Source organism: Carassius auratus, chromosome 43 (assembly GCF_003368295.1).
Source record: "Carassius auratus strain Wakin chromosome 43, ASM336829v1, whole genome shotgun sequence".
NCBI classification, from domain to species: Eukaryota; Metazoa; Chordata; class Actinopteri; order Cypriniformes; family Cyprinidae; genus Carassius; species Carassius auratus.
This window is the reverse complement of record NC_039285.1, coordinates 5,904,001-5,920,118: the sequence shown is the minus strand read 5'-3', so window position 1 is coordinate 5,920,118 and position 16,118 is coordinate 5,904,001. Positions and strand designations below refer to the sequence as shown.

The 16,118-nt window shown below is 37.2% G+C and overlaps 1 protein-coding gene and 1 pseudogene across 7 annotated transcripts in view; one reads left to right on the top strand and one right to left on the bottom strand.

Moving 5' to 3' along the window:
- The first annotated feature begins 867 nt into the window (after positions 1-867).
- Positions 868-5,005, top strand: LOC113061219 (nuclear pore complex protein Nup205-like; annotated as a pseudogene).
- Positions 5,006-5,830: 825 nt separating this feature from the next.
- LOC113061541 (FYVE, RhoGEF and PH domain-containing protein 4-like) overlaps positions 5,831-16,118 on the bottom strand; it is a 51,907-nt gene continuing 41,619 nt past the window's right edge. For 6 of the 7 annotated variants that reach the window (XM_026230718.1, XM_026230720.1, XM_026230719.1 and 3 more), the window contains 14 exons: positions 13,589-13,678; positions 13,328-13,473; positions 13,081-13,237; positions 12,767-12,905; positions 12,629-12,687; positions 11,783-11,929; positions 11,494-11,666; positions 11,328-11,358; positions 11,159-11,239; positions 10,468-10,602; positions 10,247-10,393; positions 10,072-10,122; positions 8,791-8,931; positions 5,831-8,701 (listed from right to left, as the gene is read on the bottom strand). In XM_026230718.1, coding sequence (XP_026086503.1) covers positions 8,450-8,701; positions 8,791-8,931; positions 10,072-10,122; positions 10,247-10,393; positions 10,468-10,602; positions 11,159-11,239; positions 11,328-11,358; positions 11,494-11,666; positions 11,783-11,929; positions 12,629-12,687; positions 12,767-12,905; positions 13,081-13,237; positions 13,328-13,473; positions 13,589-13,678 — 1,749 coding nt within the window. In that variant the 3' untranslated portion in view covers positions 5,831-8,449. The remainder of the gene's footprint in view (positions 8,702-8,790; positions 8,932-10,071; positions 10,123-10,246; positions 10,394-10,467; positions 10,603-11,158; positions 11,240-11,327; positions 11,359-11,493; positions 11,667-11,782; positions 11,930-12,628; positions 12,688-12,766; positions 12,906-13,080; positions 13,238-13,327; positions 13,474-13,588; positions 13,679-16,118) is intronic. The other variant, XM_026230722.1, reaches the window with a different exon arrangement.

The window sequence follows — 16,118 nt, the reverse complement described above, 5'->3', positions numbered from 1 at the left end:
GAATTACAAATATAGCCTGTCATTTGTTTACATTGCAAAGGTCTTTTTGTTGTTTAGTAGCAGAAATATGCATTTATTAGCCATGTCCACTGTATTTTTTGTTGGTTTTCATGAGACCCCCCTTGAAAAGACCAGGACCCCCCCATTGCCCCCCCAATCAAAATTGTCTGGAGCCGCCACTGCTGGGGTGTCGGGCAGTGTTGTGTCACTGGAGCACTTTTTCCATTCTCTCATGCTCTACAATAAGAACCTGCGACAAGATGTACCCAGTGCCGACAGCATGCAGTACCGTCACCCACCCACTAGAGGCATCACTCAGAGTAAGCTGGAAGGCCTCACTACATTCCTTCAGTTATCATCTATCATCACCTGGGTATAGCACACATACATCACAGTATAAGGACTGTTTAATTGAACAATATCAATTATAAGTTAAAATGTTTTGTTAAAAATAAGTTTTCATTTCAGCAAGTTTATACATATCTCATTAAACTGTATTGTACATCAACATTACATTAGCTATCAGTCAACCTGCTTTTCAGATATCGACCAGTAAAAAAAAAAGACACACACACGCATATATTAAGCTTGTCGTGATATACTGTGCTGACGGTGATACTTTTTTTAAGCATTAAAACATTATACATTATATACGTGCTTCTACTGTGGAACTAATTTAATTTTCCTTTAACAGGTAGAGCTGAGCTGTGAGGAGTATCCTCTCACAAGGGCTTTTTATCATCTGATCAGTACTCAGGTGGAGAGCGCACTTCCAGTGAATCTTGGAGCAGGACTGCGTGCACCAGACTTTCAGCCTTATCTTGACTGAGGCAGTGCTAGAGGTGTTCCACACACTTCTGAGGGAATATGAGCCACAGCCAGCGGACTTCTTGCAAGAAATGGTGGAACTTCAGAGAGAGCAAATTCCAGCAAATAAGCCCCTGGGGCACAGCCTGATGTTTCACCTGCTGAATGACTCTCTCTCTGCCTCAGCCTGCTGGAGGAGGGCGCTCACCATCTAGATACCTACGCCTCCTTTCCTGGTCAGTATCAGAGCCCTGATCTGTATTTTTTTTATATATCCTGTTATATTTGTTAGTAAGACTTTTAAAACAAATTGTCATAAAGTCATTAAAATTCATTAAATCAGTATGAAATGCTTAACAGATCAGTTATTAGGAAATCAAAATTGTGGTATACCAATAAGCTAATTGTTCTATACTGTTTTGAGTAATCGGGTGACGGCAAAACACTTACTACAAAATTATTATGTGTAGTATGAAAAATAGATGTTCATTTTAAAATGAAATATTTTTATATGATGTATTTTATGATTATAAAATATACAGTTTTCATATAACCATTCATGAAACTGTTGTGTGTCCCTATTTAATATTTGAAAACAAATTACCATTCAAAAAAGTGACAGTAAAGAAGTTTATAATGTTGCAAAAAATATTTAAAATAAATGCTGTTATTTTGAACTTTATATTTATATCATCAAAGAAGCCTAAAATTGTTTTATGAACTAATTAGCTGTTTTTAATATTTTAATAATAAGAAATGCTTATTGAGCAGGAAATCAGCCTTTAACATTCTGATTTTTGAAGGATCATGTGACACCAAATACCACCAAGTGATTGTTGTTGTCAAATACATTTTTTTGGGGGGGGGGGGGGGGGTTGTTGAAACAACATCAAAATCCTATGTGTTTTTGAAATCTTATGTAATATTAAGGAGTGATCGTTCATCTGACTATAAAAAGCCATAGGCTTTAAACACTGCTTTTAATGATAGTAAAATATGTGATCCTGGACTTAAGTTGCTGGGGCATATCTTTAGCAATAGCCAAAAATACATTGTATGGGTCAAAATTATTGATTTATCATTTATGCGAAAAATCATTTGGATATTAAATAAAGATTATGTTCCATGAAGATATTTTATAAATTTCCTACCATAAATATATCAAAACTTAATTTTTGGTATGCATTTTTCTAAAAATTAATTTGGACAACTTTAAACATAATTTTCTCAATATTTCAATTTTTTTGTGGTCCAGGGTCACATATATAAAAAATATATGCAGATAAATTAATACTGAATTGACAGGTACCTCCATATGGGAGCGCTTGACTGCCCCTGAAGAATGTTTCTCCAAGCTGCAGAGAGAAAACCTGGCCATCATCGAGAGCTACGGCACTGCGCTCATGGAGGTAGTGTGCAGAGATGCTTGTGACGGCCATGAGATTGGCAGGGTGAGAGCAAACAATTCAACATAACCTTACTGAGCTCTTGAGAAATAAGTTATTATAACAGAAAAGACCTCCAAATGGCTAGTGATTTGAGTCGAGGACATTGTCTCTTTTCCAGATGCTGGCTCTGGCTGTGTTGGACAGGGTGCTGTCTATAGACAGACAGGGCCAGTGGCTGGTGTACATGTGTAACAGTGGGTACCTGCGTGTGCTGGTTGAGAGCATGAGACAGGACGATGTGGCCCTGCAAACTCTGCTCACACCTCAGCCTCCACTGCTCAAACCACTCGACATCTATGAGTCCAAAATGGCACTGCTGACCCGTGTGGCTAAGACAGCACAGGTCGCTCAGCCGGTGGAGTGTCAGGTGTTTCACATTGCTCCCTCAGAATGACACGCTCAGGTCTGTACTTTATAATCTGTGACTAAGTTACAGATGAACTTGTCCTGTCGTCTTCCTCTCTGTGTCTCTCTTCCAGAGTGTTTGGGCAGAGACATCCATCAGGGTTTGTTCCTAGTCCTCTAGAGCGATACAGATAGATCCTGCTGCCTACTCTCAGACTGATACAGGTCACCTTGACCTCCACCACCAGGCATCACCAGCAGGGGGCGGCACAGGTCCTTAAACATCCAAGAAAGTCTTCCTCTGAAACGGGCTGAATCCAAATTCACAAATATGCTAACGAGTTAAACTAGTTGTGACAAAAGTACATACTTGTATATAGCACTGTACTACATCTAACTGCATAGTTAAGTATATCAGTATTGGGACATACGTAAAGTAATTTTATTTACTCTATTGTTTAGAAGTTTTAGGTTTGCCAAGGTTTTTAAATGTTTTTTTTAAAGTCGTCTCTTATTATATTACAATTACAATTGAAAATCATTTCTATTTGAATATAATTTAACATTTTATTCAGTTTTGTGATAGCTAGCTTGTGATAGTTTAAAATGGACTTGTTAACTTTTTAAAAATATGTAAAAATCTTTACAAAATTAAAATATTTAGTGAACATTTAATGAACATTATCTTATTAATATATTATATAATATTATATCATAAGAAATAGAATCAATACATTTATTTTAGACAATAGACATAAATGTGCAGTTGATGTGAAGTCATCTGTGTTGATTTGTAGGTGCAGCAGTAAATCATCGTTCACTCTGATGTCATTCAGTCCATCCTGCACATCATCAGCAAGACTGCACTGCCAGGTACAGACACACCACAGCCGCCTCTACAGATCCTCTATACACTGATGGATGACTTATGCTGCGTATCTCGATTTTTTTTAGGAGCCCTTTAGATGGGACAGGAAATCAACTGATGGAAGTACAAGGACACATCGGCAGATTCCAGGTAAGATATAGACAAATGTCTTCAAAAGTTTATAAAAAAAAAAAAAAAAAAGGTAAAGAATAGTTGGCTGACTATAAATGGTTAAACGAAAGACAACACACCAATCACACTTCATGATGATGACATCAGTACTGTCAGTTGCTTTTTAAAAGCTGAAAATTCTGTAAATGTAAGTTCATGTATTAAGTTTACAAAATGAGTGAGGTTTATTTTTTTCTCTCTCCTTCAGCGTCAGTCGTTGTCTCTGCTGGTGCGGCTGGTCCTAACTGTGTTTTTTTCCTCTCTATGTGATTATGCTGTGACAGATGTGGCCATTCCCTCTGTACGGGTGCCCAGTCTGGGATTGGTTCTGCTTCTGCTGAAGAACAGCACCACTGACTTCTTCCGATATCATGACAGCCACAGACAGAGCCTGAACAAGCTGGAGCGAGTGGAGCAGCTTCCCCCTGAGGAACTGAAGGAGGGAGGTATATCTGCATGGACAGACGCTGCTGTACTAGAGCCTAAAATTTGCTTGTTTGATTCAAATGTTCAAATTTAGGATGTATAATATGTCTGTCTGTGTGCAAAGCTGTGCCAGAGTCTGGTGTTCTGGTTCTGGTGGAGTGGAAAAGATCCCATCAGTGGAGAGAAACGTGCTTGTCAAGCGCAGACTCGTCCAGCTGGTCAACAGTCGAGCCAAACTTCTTGCCCTCTGCTCCTGTATCCTAACACAATATAGAGAAATCCAGGGATGATCAAGTCTGCTTTTCAAAATAACTTTCGACTGTTTATTCGGTTACATTCTTTTGACGATTGCAATCTGACACTCAGTATGTTGGAAACAGTTGCATGTTTTTCCTTGACATTTCTCTGAAGATGTCGTGCCTGTTTGTGATTTGGCGCCATCTAGAGTTCTACTTGCTGTACTGCACTCCCACTGACCCCAAAGACTCACTTCTGCCAGGTTACAGAGGTTAGCTGTCTTTCGATCTAATCTTCTTCAAAGCTCAATCAGTTTTTGGGTGTTTTTAACTGCATGAGAGACTCATTTATTGCTTTCTGTGCAGATCCTAGTGGCAGCAGAGATTTAAGGGTGTCAAGAGTGAGCCAGCAAGATCTTGAACAGGTACTTCTCTTCTCTTCTCTTCTCTTCTCTTCTCTTCTCTTCTCTTCTCTTCTCTTCTCTTCTCTTCTCTTCTCTTCTCTTCTCTTCTCTTCTCTTCTCTTCTCTTCTCTCAGAAACTGTTACACTTCTCTGTGTGATGTGGCGAACAGCTTCAATGAGCCATTACAGAGGAAGCAGCTGGAGGTGGAGGGTCTGTATAGCAAAATCCGCTCACGTCACACCTTCATCCCGGCCCTGACACGCAGGATCCGAGGCCTAGTGCATCACGCCAGAGGCTGATCACTGACATACATGTAAATTCCCTCAAATAGTGTAAAACCTTACTCTTTTGTATTAAGAAGCAAATACCGTATTTTTCGGACTATAAGTCACACCTGAGTATAAGTCGCATCAGTCCAAAAAATACGTCATGATGAGGAAAAAAAACATATGTGACCAATCACGGAAAGTAGGGACACAAGTCGGTTCTGGGGCATTTTGAGTTATTCACAGATTCTGAAAGTGTAGTCTCCAAGCTTTCCAACGATGTGTAACACATGGAAATTGGATAATATATTATATAAATCGCACTGGACTATAAGTCGCATTCATTTAGAACCAAGAACCAAGAGAAAACATTAACGTCTACAACCGCGAGAGGGCGCTCTATGTCTTCAGCGTAGACTACAGGAGCACTGAGCAGCATAGAGCGCCCTCTCGTGGCTGTAGACGGTAATGTTTTCTCTTGGTTCAGGTCTCTTCATTCATTTCTCTCGGTTCATGTGATATTAATTTTGATAAATAAGTCACACCTGAATGTAAGTCGCAGGACCAGCCAAACTATGAAAAAAAGTGTGACTTATAGTCCGGAAAATACAGTAATTTCTTTTTGTAGTTTTGATAACTATCAGTCAACAGATTACATTTTCTTGCTCTGAAGATCTCTGTACTAGATATCTGCTTTTTTTTTTTTTAAATGTGTTTAATAAATGGTTTTTTAAACAGACATAAACAGGATGTTCCTGTGATTTTTATGAATCAGGATGCTAAGTACTGTTGCTTGAGCAAATAAAGCAGTTTTTGTTTCTGGTGATTCGCACAGTCAAGAGCAGAGGCACAAAACCATTGCAAGATAATCTCGTTTTATTTTACAAGGTACACTTTATAGAAGGCAGTAAAGTGCGTCATCTTCAGTTTCATTTGTATGTATAAAACAGGTTCTGTCTCAGTTTTGAGAGCTGATGTAGATTTACCGTGGAAGAGATACTGGGACAGAGAAAACCAGCATATTACATTCAGATTGCATGGTAAGGATTCTTTCGAATGGCAACAATGAACACACCTCCATGTTTTAATACAGAAACTCACGTTCAATATACCAACCTAGTTGCTGTAAAAATGTGGAACTACATTTATAAATGTCCCATTCAAAAAATATGTACTGTGGAATCAACAACTGGTTGACAAGGACAATAATATGACTACAATTCTTAGCTGTGATATGTGTCCAGGTCAAGTAGCTTTAAAATTGTTCATTGTTACCACATGGCAGAGTTTCCCAGAAACATCAAACATCAAGTGGTTTATTTTCTTTTTAAATGAATTCAGATTCAGATTGAGATCGAGTGTGAAAGAAGGCCTGTAACGCACAATGTTGGTGTGTTGAAAGTGAAAAAATTAATTCCCAGTAATGTTAAGAATATGCAGATGTACTTTAAGTCTGAAAGAAATAAATGAACATGCAAATTTCTTAAATACAAAGGGATGAATAAATGGTCCGATCTACACAGAGACTGAAAATCGAATTGTGTGCTATGTAAAATCATGCATTTCTGCTATAAATTATTTTTAAATAATAAAGTTATAATTACAATATTTAAAGAACATATACATATCCCTGCTCCAGCGGGCCTTATGAGTGTGATTGTGCAGCCCACAGTAGATATACAGAACAAAACCACCTCCATTAGACAAATAAAGGTCCGTTATAGAAAATTCACAACCAGTTCTTCCACTAAATCCCGAATCTATTACCATTATTAGAGAGCTGATATCGAAGTCTGGAGGTTGACTGACACCAAAGCCACAATTTTGTTCATGTTTGATTTGAATGTGCTTTTAAATGAGGAAAAGTGAAACGGCTCATAACCGAGCGAAAACATTATTCACATGGTGTCGACTGCTGTTGTTCCGTTTCAGAAACTGAGCTGGGGTACAGCAGATGTTTAGATCTGTCAAAAGCTTGATGTCAGATGTGCTGAGGTACTGCAAACCAGAAAGTATATTTTGGCATCTCGGTATACAATATTTGAATATATTTTAGCTGCACATAAACTAAACATGGAAACCCTCTCATTCGAAACATTCCTATTAAAGAGTTACTGTGTTGCCTGCATGGAGAAGACCAAATCAAATTCCTAGTATCTGTATACATGGCGAAATAAAGTTGAAATGAAAATTAAGGACAGAGACTAAATGAATAGGCTACTCACGCAAAACAAACTTTTATACAAACATTCAAATTGCACATAAGGTAGTTTTAATAAAAAACAGACATAAATTATTACTAACAGGTTAAGCTCCTTTCTTCTAGCTATCGATCAAAATTTCCTGAGGTAAATGTGACTTCTTTCCGTGGTCAGAACACTGATTGGGCGATTGAATGAGGGGTAATACATTTCAAGTAGGTCTTCTAAATCTTTCACCATACCTTCTGATGTTCATTCACGTTTAATTCATAGAAGTAAAGATGAAGATGATGTACATCACAGAGATGTCTATTTTGATGTCTGCATTTAGCGCTGCATCCGCAAGATGTATTTTTAGAGTGTTTGCTCATCTGAAATACGTCTATAAGATGTTTGTTCACAGCAAATGCTTTCCAGATGAAGCGATCTTTAACAGACATCTTGCAGACGTACGTGTGCTATCTGGTTTAACGCGTGCTCCACTACTACAGCTTACTACATAGGCGGAAACAATGATTAAAAGAGCGCCGAAAAACAGCATTTCTAATTTGGGTTTCATGATAAAATTGACAGAATTAAGACTTTGTTTCTTATCAGAAAGGTCATTGTGCTACACGTTTGGTGAAGCTCTATTCAGCCTCGCATCTCTTTCACGCATGTGCAGTTGAGATTCTCAGTCCAGTTGCATTTAAGCAATAAACGATTTTAATACTATGATATACCGGTATACCACTGCAACACAACCAAGGATTTACAATATTGACAACACACCATGTCTGCTTGCCATAATGAAGGAGCTTCTATTTCATGCAGAGCATTTTGCATCTGAATGCTATTTATATTTGCAGTAAATTGCAATCTTGTCTTTTGAAAAACGCGAATGTCCAGCATTTTTTTTCTTTTCTTTTTTTACAATGGTGTCGACACATCTGGATTTTTGCCTCAATATATATGTTAATGTTCTGAATTGTACAATTTTTACATTAGGCTAAAAACAGTGCTGCGTCAGCTGTAGTATAGTGTGATGATGGAATAGCATGTCTGTTTCTCCATGTGTTCACATGTGCTCCGTTTGCATCCTTCATGAACTTCAGATCTCTCAGGTGAGGATGAAGCTGATATCCATATGCTTTCTGGATGTGTTCGAATCCAAATGGATCTTTAGAACAACTGGACCAGCAGTGATGGCGCAGCAAGCGGGAGCGTAAACACTCTTCTTACCGACAGCATTGCCACGTCAGTACTAAAATCTTCAACAAGAGTTCGCTCTCTTTGCTCAGACGCCATTAGAGCTCGGCTCTTGGGGGATTTCCGTAGAATGGTGTTCTTCAGGTGATTTCGGTACCTCTCCTGTCACTGCCATACGGATCACTTTGAGCCAGCGCTGTTTCAGTTCCTCGCTCTCTGCTGCAAAGCTGTGGACTGATTTCGACTGAGAGATTCTGAAGCTGGCGGGAGGGTCGGTGGGTCTTGGGCTGTCCTCCACCTGGTAGCCGAGCAGAGGAATCGAGGACTGGGCCTTGACATCCTGTGAGGACAGTGCATCTTTGTTTAGTAAAGGGAAGTGCTGTGCGGGAACAGAAATAAGACAGTTCAGTGAGAAACAAGCGCACTGACCTGAGGTGCTCTGTACAAGTAGAGAACTAGAGCTTCTTTTTGAGGAATGATACACCAGACTTTCTGCCAGGGCTTGTTCTTCTCGCAGTACTGCAGGAAGCCACACATGATACTGTTGCCCGAGAACTGAGCAGCTTCAATCTGTGAGGAAGAAGCAGTCAAGTTTAGCACACTAGTATAAATGCTTCATCACTCCCATATTAGATGACAGCGTGAATTTCATGAAGCGTGTCTGGGTCATATTTCACTTCAACATGAAAAGAAATCATTTTTCCAAAGAAAAACCTAATATATATATATATATATATATATATATATATATATATATATATATATATATATATATATATATATATATATATATATATGTATAGACACAATGTATCTTCAGTATATATTGGTTTTGTCCTAATTTAAACTATTTCTGATTCATTTACAACTCCAGTTTTCAGATAAAAATTTAAAACTAAATAGCAAACCATCCAGACACATTCCAAAAAAAAAAAGAGAGAATAATATGCTTAAACATGGTGAAAATAAAATTATGGTCCAAGCATTGCCCTAATTCATACTATATAGTTAAAAATTTTAAATATTGTAAAGTATGCATGAATCATTAAAGTATCTCTTAATTTGCCTTATTTCAATAATCAAATAACTAATCAAATTATATTGTAATGACAATGATCCTTTTAATGATAAATAACAATGACAAGAACTAAAATTAAAATACATGGATTCAATAACAAGGCTTCGTTTAATTTATGCACAATGTAATTTACTATTTTTTATTGTAATTGTGAGGTGAAATATGAATCTGACATTCACTGAAAGTGAGTAAATCAAAGAATAACAAAAAAAAAGCCAAAGAACAGGGTAAGTTTCAGTTTTTCAGTAATCATGATAAGTAAGAGCATTTCATCAAGAGTCAGTTTGCCTCCATGATACACAAAGTGACAATTTAGAACAGGGAACAAGCAAAATGATCACTTCACACGTGTATTTTAAAAATGATTTGCATAATCAGCTGTGTTGCTTTGCTCTCTCTTCTAAAGTGTTACCAAACCAGAACATTCAAAAATAAAGAGTACCAGTGATAACACTTTATAATAAGCCTTATTAATAATATTAAGTTAACAGATCATGAATTCATGTCAATTTGTTAAAAATGAAACATTCAAATATTTATGAACATACATCAACCACTGATCTGTTAAGCAATACTGAATGTTTGTTAATGGTTACTGCAGGTTATTATAAAGTGTTACCGACCGATCTTACCGCTGATGAATTCACCACAACAGTTCGTGGACGTCGCAATTTCTTCCGTAACTGTATATATGTATATATATATATAAAGGTTATATGATGTCCTGTTTTCTGACAGTACAGTGCGTGGTAATTGACACATAACAGAATGCAGTTTTAAGCTCAGGTCACATGATCCTGAATTCACCTCTAGAATGCCCTTCTTCTTGCCCTCCCTCTCCTCGCTGTCTCTATGGCCGGTCAGGATGCAGAAACAGTCTTTGCACACCTTGCTCATCTTATTCGCGTCATATTCCAGAGTGGCTTTGTAGTCTGAACACTTCCAGCAGACCACCTGAATGAAACGGACATTTCAGAGCATGAAAAGCATTGATTTAAAACAAATGCTTTCGGTTTGCTGCCGCTTACGTATCCGCAGGCCCGACAGTGATGTCTCCTGCGTGTGATGGCGTTAAAGGCCTCTTTGCACTTCATGCACATGGTCACTTCATTGTCTCGGATCCAGCGAGGGGCTCTTTTACCCAGCTCTGATATCTTAAGATCCTACACGGAAATATAGACATGATATGATAAAAACAAATACAAACAAACAAATCTGGACTACTGTGACTGTATACTCCTAGGAATGTGTGTATTATATGCATACATAAGTACATATACACAAAAAATGACCCTCTGCCTTATACAATTAGTCTGAAACATCGAATAACAGTAGCATTATCATTCATAGTACTTATATCTAAAACTGAGACATAATGCAATGGCTAAATAAATAAATAAAAATCATTTACATTTAAATTATTAATTACATTTAAGTTAATTAAAATAACTTAAAAACTAAAATAGCTGAAAAATAAATGTAAAAAGTTCAAATTAATATCAGTCTTATGCCATTTTATTGTCTATAATGTTATTCATTTCAATAATATTTCAATACATTTTAACTGATTTAAGTAATTTACATTTAATTATTAATTTTGAACAATGGAAATAACTGAATATTTGTCAGTTAATTATTAATTTCAACAATATTTCAATCATTTTGTTCTTTTAGAACATAGTTGAGGTGAATAGTACACTTCTAAGAGGACATACTGACCGGTACTTCCTCCACATCTTTGAATGCTGACTTAAAGGTCTCATTTTTCTGGAGGGAGATGTCTATTGTTTCCTGGAATGCCTAAACACAAATGAAGCCAATTTTAAAAATGGACTTGCAATGACTTGATTATAATCGACATAAGTGACAACTGATATTGCATTTTTACCTTTATCCAGCTTTCTTTATCCTGTTCAGAGCTGTAATAAGGCAACAATTAAAACCATTTACCCTAAGGCAACCATTAAAAACAACCTATGTTGAATGAGATACAGTATGCATTAAAATGCCAGCATTTCTAGAAAGATGGCGAGCATGGACGGTCTGCTCTGTACCTGGCCTGCAGCTCCAGTGTCCGTTCCTTTCCGGAAACCTGAAAGGTGTGAGGATAATCCTCATTGTATGTCTCCATCACCTTCATGCCTTCGATCCCGATACGTGTGCGGACCGTAAACTTCTGTCCCACCAAACTGAACTTGGGAACGCAGTACAGCAGCATGTTGTTGAACTGTGGGAAGACATTAATAGAGATTTAAGATGATAAATTGTCAAAAAAAAAAAAACTCATATTAACTCATCAATGGTTACAAATCGTCAGCATGGACAACAGTTACTTGTCCTTACCAGGAAGAGATATCTGTCCATGGCTGAAGTGTTTCTGGCTGCCAGTTTTAGAATATGACCCTCCTTTATTAACTCATTTGAGGCGTTCACTATGTCCTCTTCCTCTCCCAGCATCTCATAAATCTCCAGCAATTTCTTAAGGTTTTCCTGAGAGACAGAAGACAGTATAAACAATAGTGTTCCTGTAGCTCAACTGGTAGAGCACTGCGCTAGCAAGCAAGCAAGCACAAGGTTGGGGGTTTGATTCCCCGGGAACACATGAAATGTAGAAATTGATAGCCTGAATGCACTGTAAGTCGCTTTGGATAAAAGTGTCTGCTAAATGCATAAATTTAATTTTAATTTAAACAGAAAGGCCACAAAACTAAATTTTTTGAAGATTGTTATTGAAACAAGAGGCAGAGTTATTGAGTGGCACCTGAGTATAAGTCGCATCAGTCCAAAAATACGTCATGACGAGGAAAAAAACATATATAAGTCGCACTGGACTATAAGTCGCATTTATTTAGAACCAAGAACCAAGAGAAAACATTACCGTCTACAGCCACGAGAGGGCGCTCTATGCTGCTCAGTGGAAGGCTTCAAGAGCACAGAGCAGCATAGAGCGCCTTCTGGCGGCTGGAGACGGTAATGTTTTTCTCTTGGTTTATTTCTCTCGGTTCATGTCAAATTAATTTTGATAAATAAGTCGCACCTGACTACAACTCGCAGGACCAGCCAAACTATAAAAAAAAAGTGTGACTTAAAGTCTGGAAAATACGGTAAGTGACTGAACCGACTCTTTTAAAAAAATTATTATTAGACGTAATCTAGAGTTACAGTCATACAGCAGAGGAAAACACTCACTGTTTTTCTAATGGCGGTGTTGGAATGAGTGGCAGCCATGGCAATGATCTCTAAAGACTCTGCGGAGACAAGGGTTTTACATTTAGAAATGGTCATGTTTTAATTCTGGTTTAGGAATCTGCTCGCTCCTGAACTCACTTTCAGCATCCCGCTGGTCTATGTGGTCCTGAGGAAGTTTCTTCAGATAGTCTTTGAGCAGCATCTCGTACCGTGGCACTCTCTGAACGGGCTCCAACATGTGGTGCTGCAGCGACAGACTGCCACATACTTCCTGACGCTGAGCACACAAACATACACATATGAAGGCTAAAACAAACAGATATCTCCAGAGAGAGTAAAGCAATATCTGCCAGACTGATTAAATCAGCTGTAATCTGGCTATTTTGAAATGTATCTGTCGTAGTATCGAAAGTAATAAACTGCAGTTTAATACTTAATACATCAATGATCACCTGGATTTCCAGAATGATGGCTTTAAACGGAGGTGATCGATCTGTCCACTGCTTCAGGAGATCCATGGCATGATCAAAGTTCTTCACATATTCAGCGTACATCTTTAGAAAGGGAGTGAGTTTCTGTAGGATGTCCCCAATGCGAGGTGTTTCCGTCCTAGAGAAAAAAATCTCAGAGCATTAAGACCATATTCCTACTGAATAAACCAAAACTGATATCTGCGAAGAGAGAGTGGGAATGTCTTACCATTCCCCCATGCGTTTTTCCAGGTCAGGCAAAAGGAACTGGCTGTGGAAGGTATGAATGGAAGAGATGTTGGAAAAGATGTTTTTCACCACATCCACGGGGAACGTGTCTTTTCTGGCTTCTTCTATCAGCTTGGCATAAAACACCTGCAGAGCCAGAACGAGATGATGTATGATCTACTATCTTTAACTGAACAGTACTGGTTTGGTTAGAGTCCATGAAAAAAGCAAAAAATGTTTGAATACCCAAATGAGCACTTACCTTATCTAGCAAGTTGAGTCGTGCAACATAAGCCTTCTCTGTCTGCAGAAGTTCATTCACTATCTTGTAGAGTTTCTGCTCATTGGTTTCCTAAACAAAAGTAGTTGAATATGAACACCTCATCGGATGCAAATCAACAGATTTTATATCCTTTGTCTGTTTCTTTGGCCTGATGTTTCAAGAAAATGATGATGTTTAAAGATCTATAATGGTTAATAATGTCATATTTAACACACACAAAAAAAAAACAACACCAACTATATTATAAAACATAGAATATAAAATATCTAAAATATTTATGAAATGTTTTTTACAAACAGTATAAATAAAAGCAATACTACAAATAGTAGTATGATCTATTTTGTTCAAATTGCATAAATGACAATGAAAATAACACACACACACACACACATATATATTTAGATATATTCTATATTCACCCTTTAAAATGAAAAGTATACCAAGTTCACATTTTAATTAACAAAAGTTTGTTTCTAAACTTTGCTATCCTTTGCAGCTCTTCTTGAGGCATTATAAATAATTCAGATTGTCTAAAATTCTGAGCTTGTGTTAACTTAAATTATACAAAATATGTTTGTTGGATTGTGCTGAGAGGGAACTAACACTGCAGATGTGTCTTTGGTGTGACACCCAGCTCAGCACAGCAGTTCACATGGCTGAAGGGAAACAGATCTAAACCTAAGGGTCAAGGGCAAAGCCAATTCAGAGGCTGACTCCCACTCCACCTACATTGCTCACCTCCCCATAACATTTTCCCCTTCTTTCTCTATATCACACCCATACCCAAACGAACATCCACTGGCATGCACTCGTAGTACACGCTGAGGTCTCTTAAAGGAACTTCCTGATGTACACTGCCAACATGTACACTTCCTGATGTACACTATCTTCCTGTCAGCAATTTGAAGACATATCACGTCTACCTCTTCTTATCAGAAGCCACTATTTCTGACACCCTCTAAATCTTAGCTGATGAAAGAAACCAAGCTAACTTCCAATACATCCAGCGTTTTGGCACAGCTGAGTGCAATTCAAAAGAAGCTCATTGTTGAAACGTAATTCAGAGGACAGGAAATGAAAGGAGGGCTAAAAGGAACACATATGTGGTGTGGACAGAGGATGGAGGGTCTGTGTACTTGAAGCTTCAAGTGTTTTCACATTCACAGAAAATGGGTCCTTACATTTTATTAAAGAACATTTTAAGTTACTATAAATGTAATACCATTAAAATTCCATTCAAATGAAAGTATGTAAATAAATAAATAAAATAAATTACATAGTGACCAAAAACGCTAACCAAAATGATATTATTTATGATAAATAAATAATCAAAAACATTAAAATATCATATTTGACATAAAAAATTTAAGCTATGAAATAACACAAATGGAGGTAAGTCAGTTATGTAGTATTATGTACAAATAATATTAACCATAATAAAATACATATGTAAAACAATAAAACATTCTAATTAAAAATTTTCAAAATGTAATTAATCTTTAAAATAATTAAAGATTATCTTCTACACTTCTATTTTGTCCACTTTTGTTATGTGGTGACCAATGATAATACTATTATGATACTGATAATAATAATAATAGCTAAACTATGATACAACACAAAGAGAATCAAGCAAATTATGTAAAGACCAAAAATAGTTTTAAAATCGTTAATAAAACAAGTTAATAAAACCATAACCAACAATGGAAATATGGGAACTATTTAGTGACCTAAAATGTTAAACAATTCTGTAACTCCCTTATATTTGACTGTATTCTTTTTCTAGATTCCAGCCTTGAAGCATTTTCTTAACCAACTTCAGGAGGTGCATGCTGGGATGCTTTTAAAATGACACTGAAAGAGTACACATGTAATGCTGGACACTTGTTGGCTGTATTTCTATAACTCTCCAGTCCAACGCATCCATTCCAAAACAAGTTATTTCATTTATTTATCAATTTACTGATTACATGACTAAAAATATAAACACAAGTTTTTAACTTTTTAAAACCATATCATACATTTCAGTCAAGAGACTGACTAATCAACTTTTGATTGTCTATATCATCTAGTGCAGGGGTCAGCAACATCAACACATGTAATCACTGGCACACAAGCAATAGGAACAACTGCATTCCCGTGTATATTTTGAAGTATTCATTCCTCATAGACACATAACCTGTTAGGAGCCATAAATACTATGTGAGAATTAACCTGCGCTAGTCTACAGATGTGCACGGCTCCGGCAAACAATTCGCGCGAACGCTGCACAAGTGGGCATACAAGGTGCTTCTTGTGGTAAAGTCTGTTTAGCTTCAGTCAAACTACGCAATTGGGGGCATGACAGCTTATAGTTTATTCTGCATTTTTGTTGCTCATAGCACTAAATAAATTACTGCTATAAATGACGGTTATTTTGCAGTCGGTATATTCCATGTGTGTGAACGACAACATTGACATACACTAGTGTTCAGTAGGGCCACACTGAAAATCTGTTATTTAAAGTGTC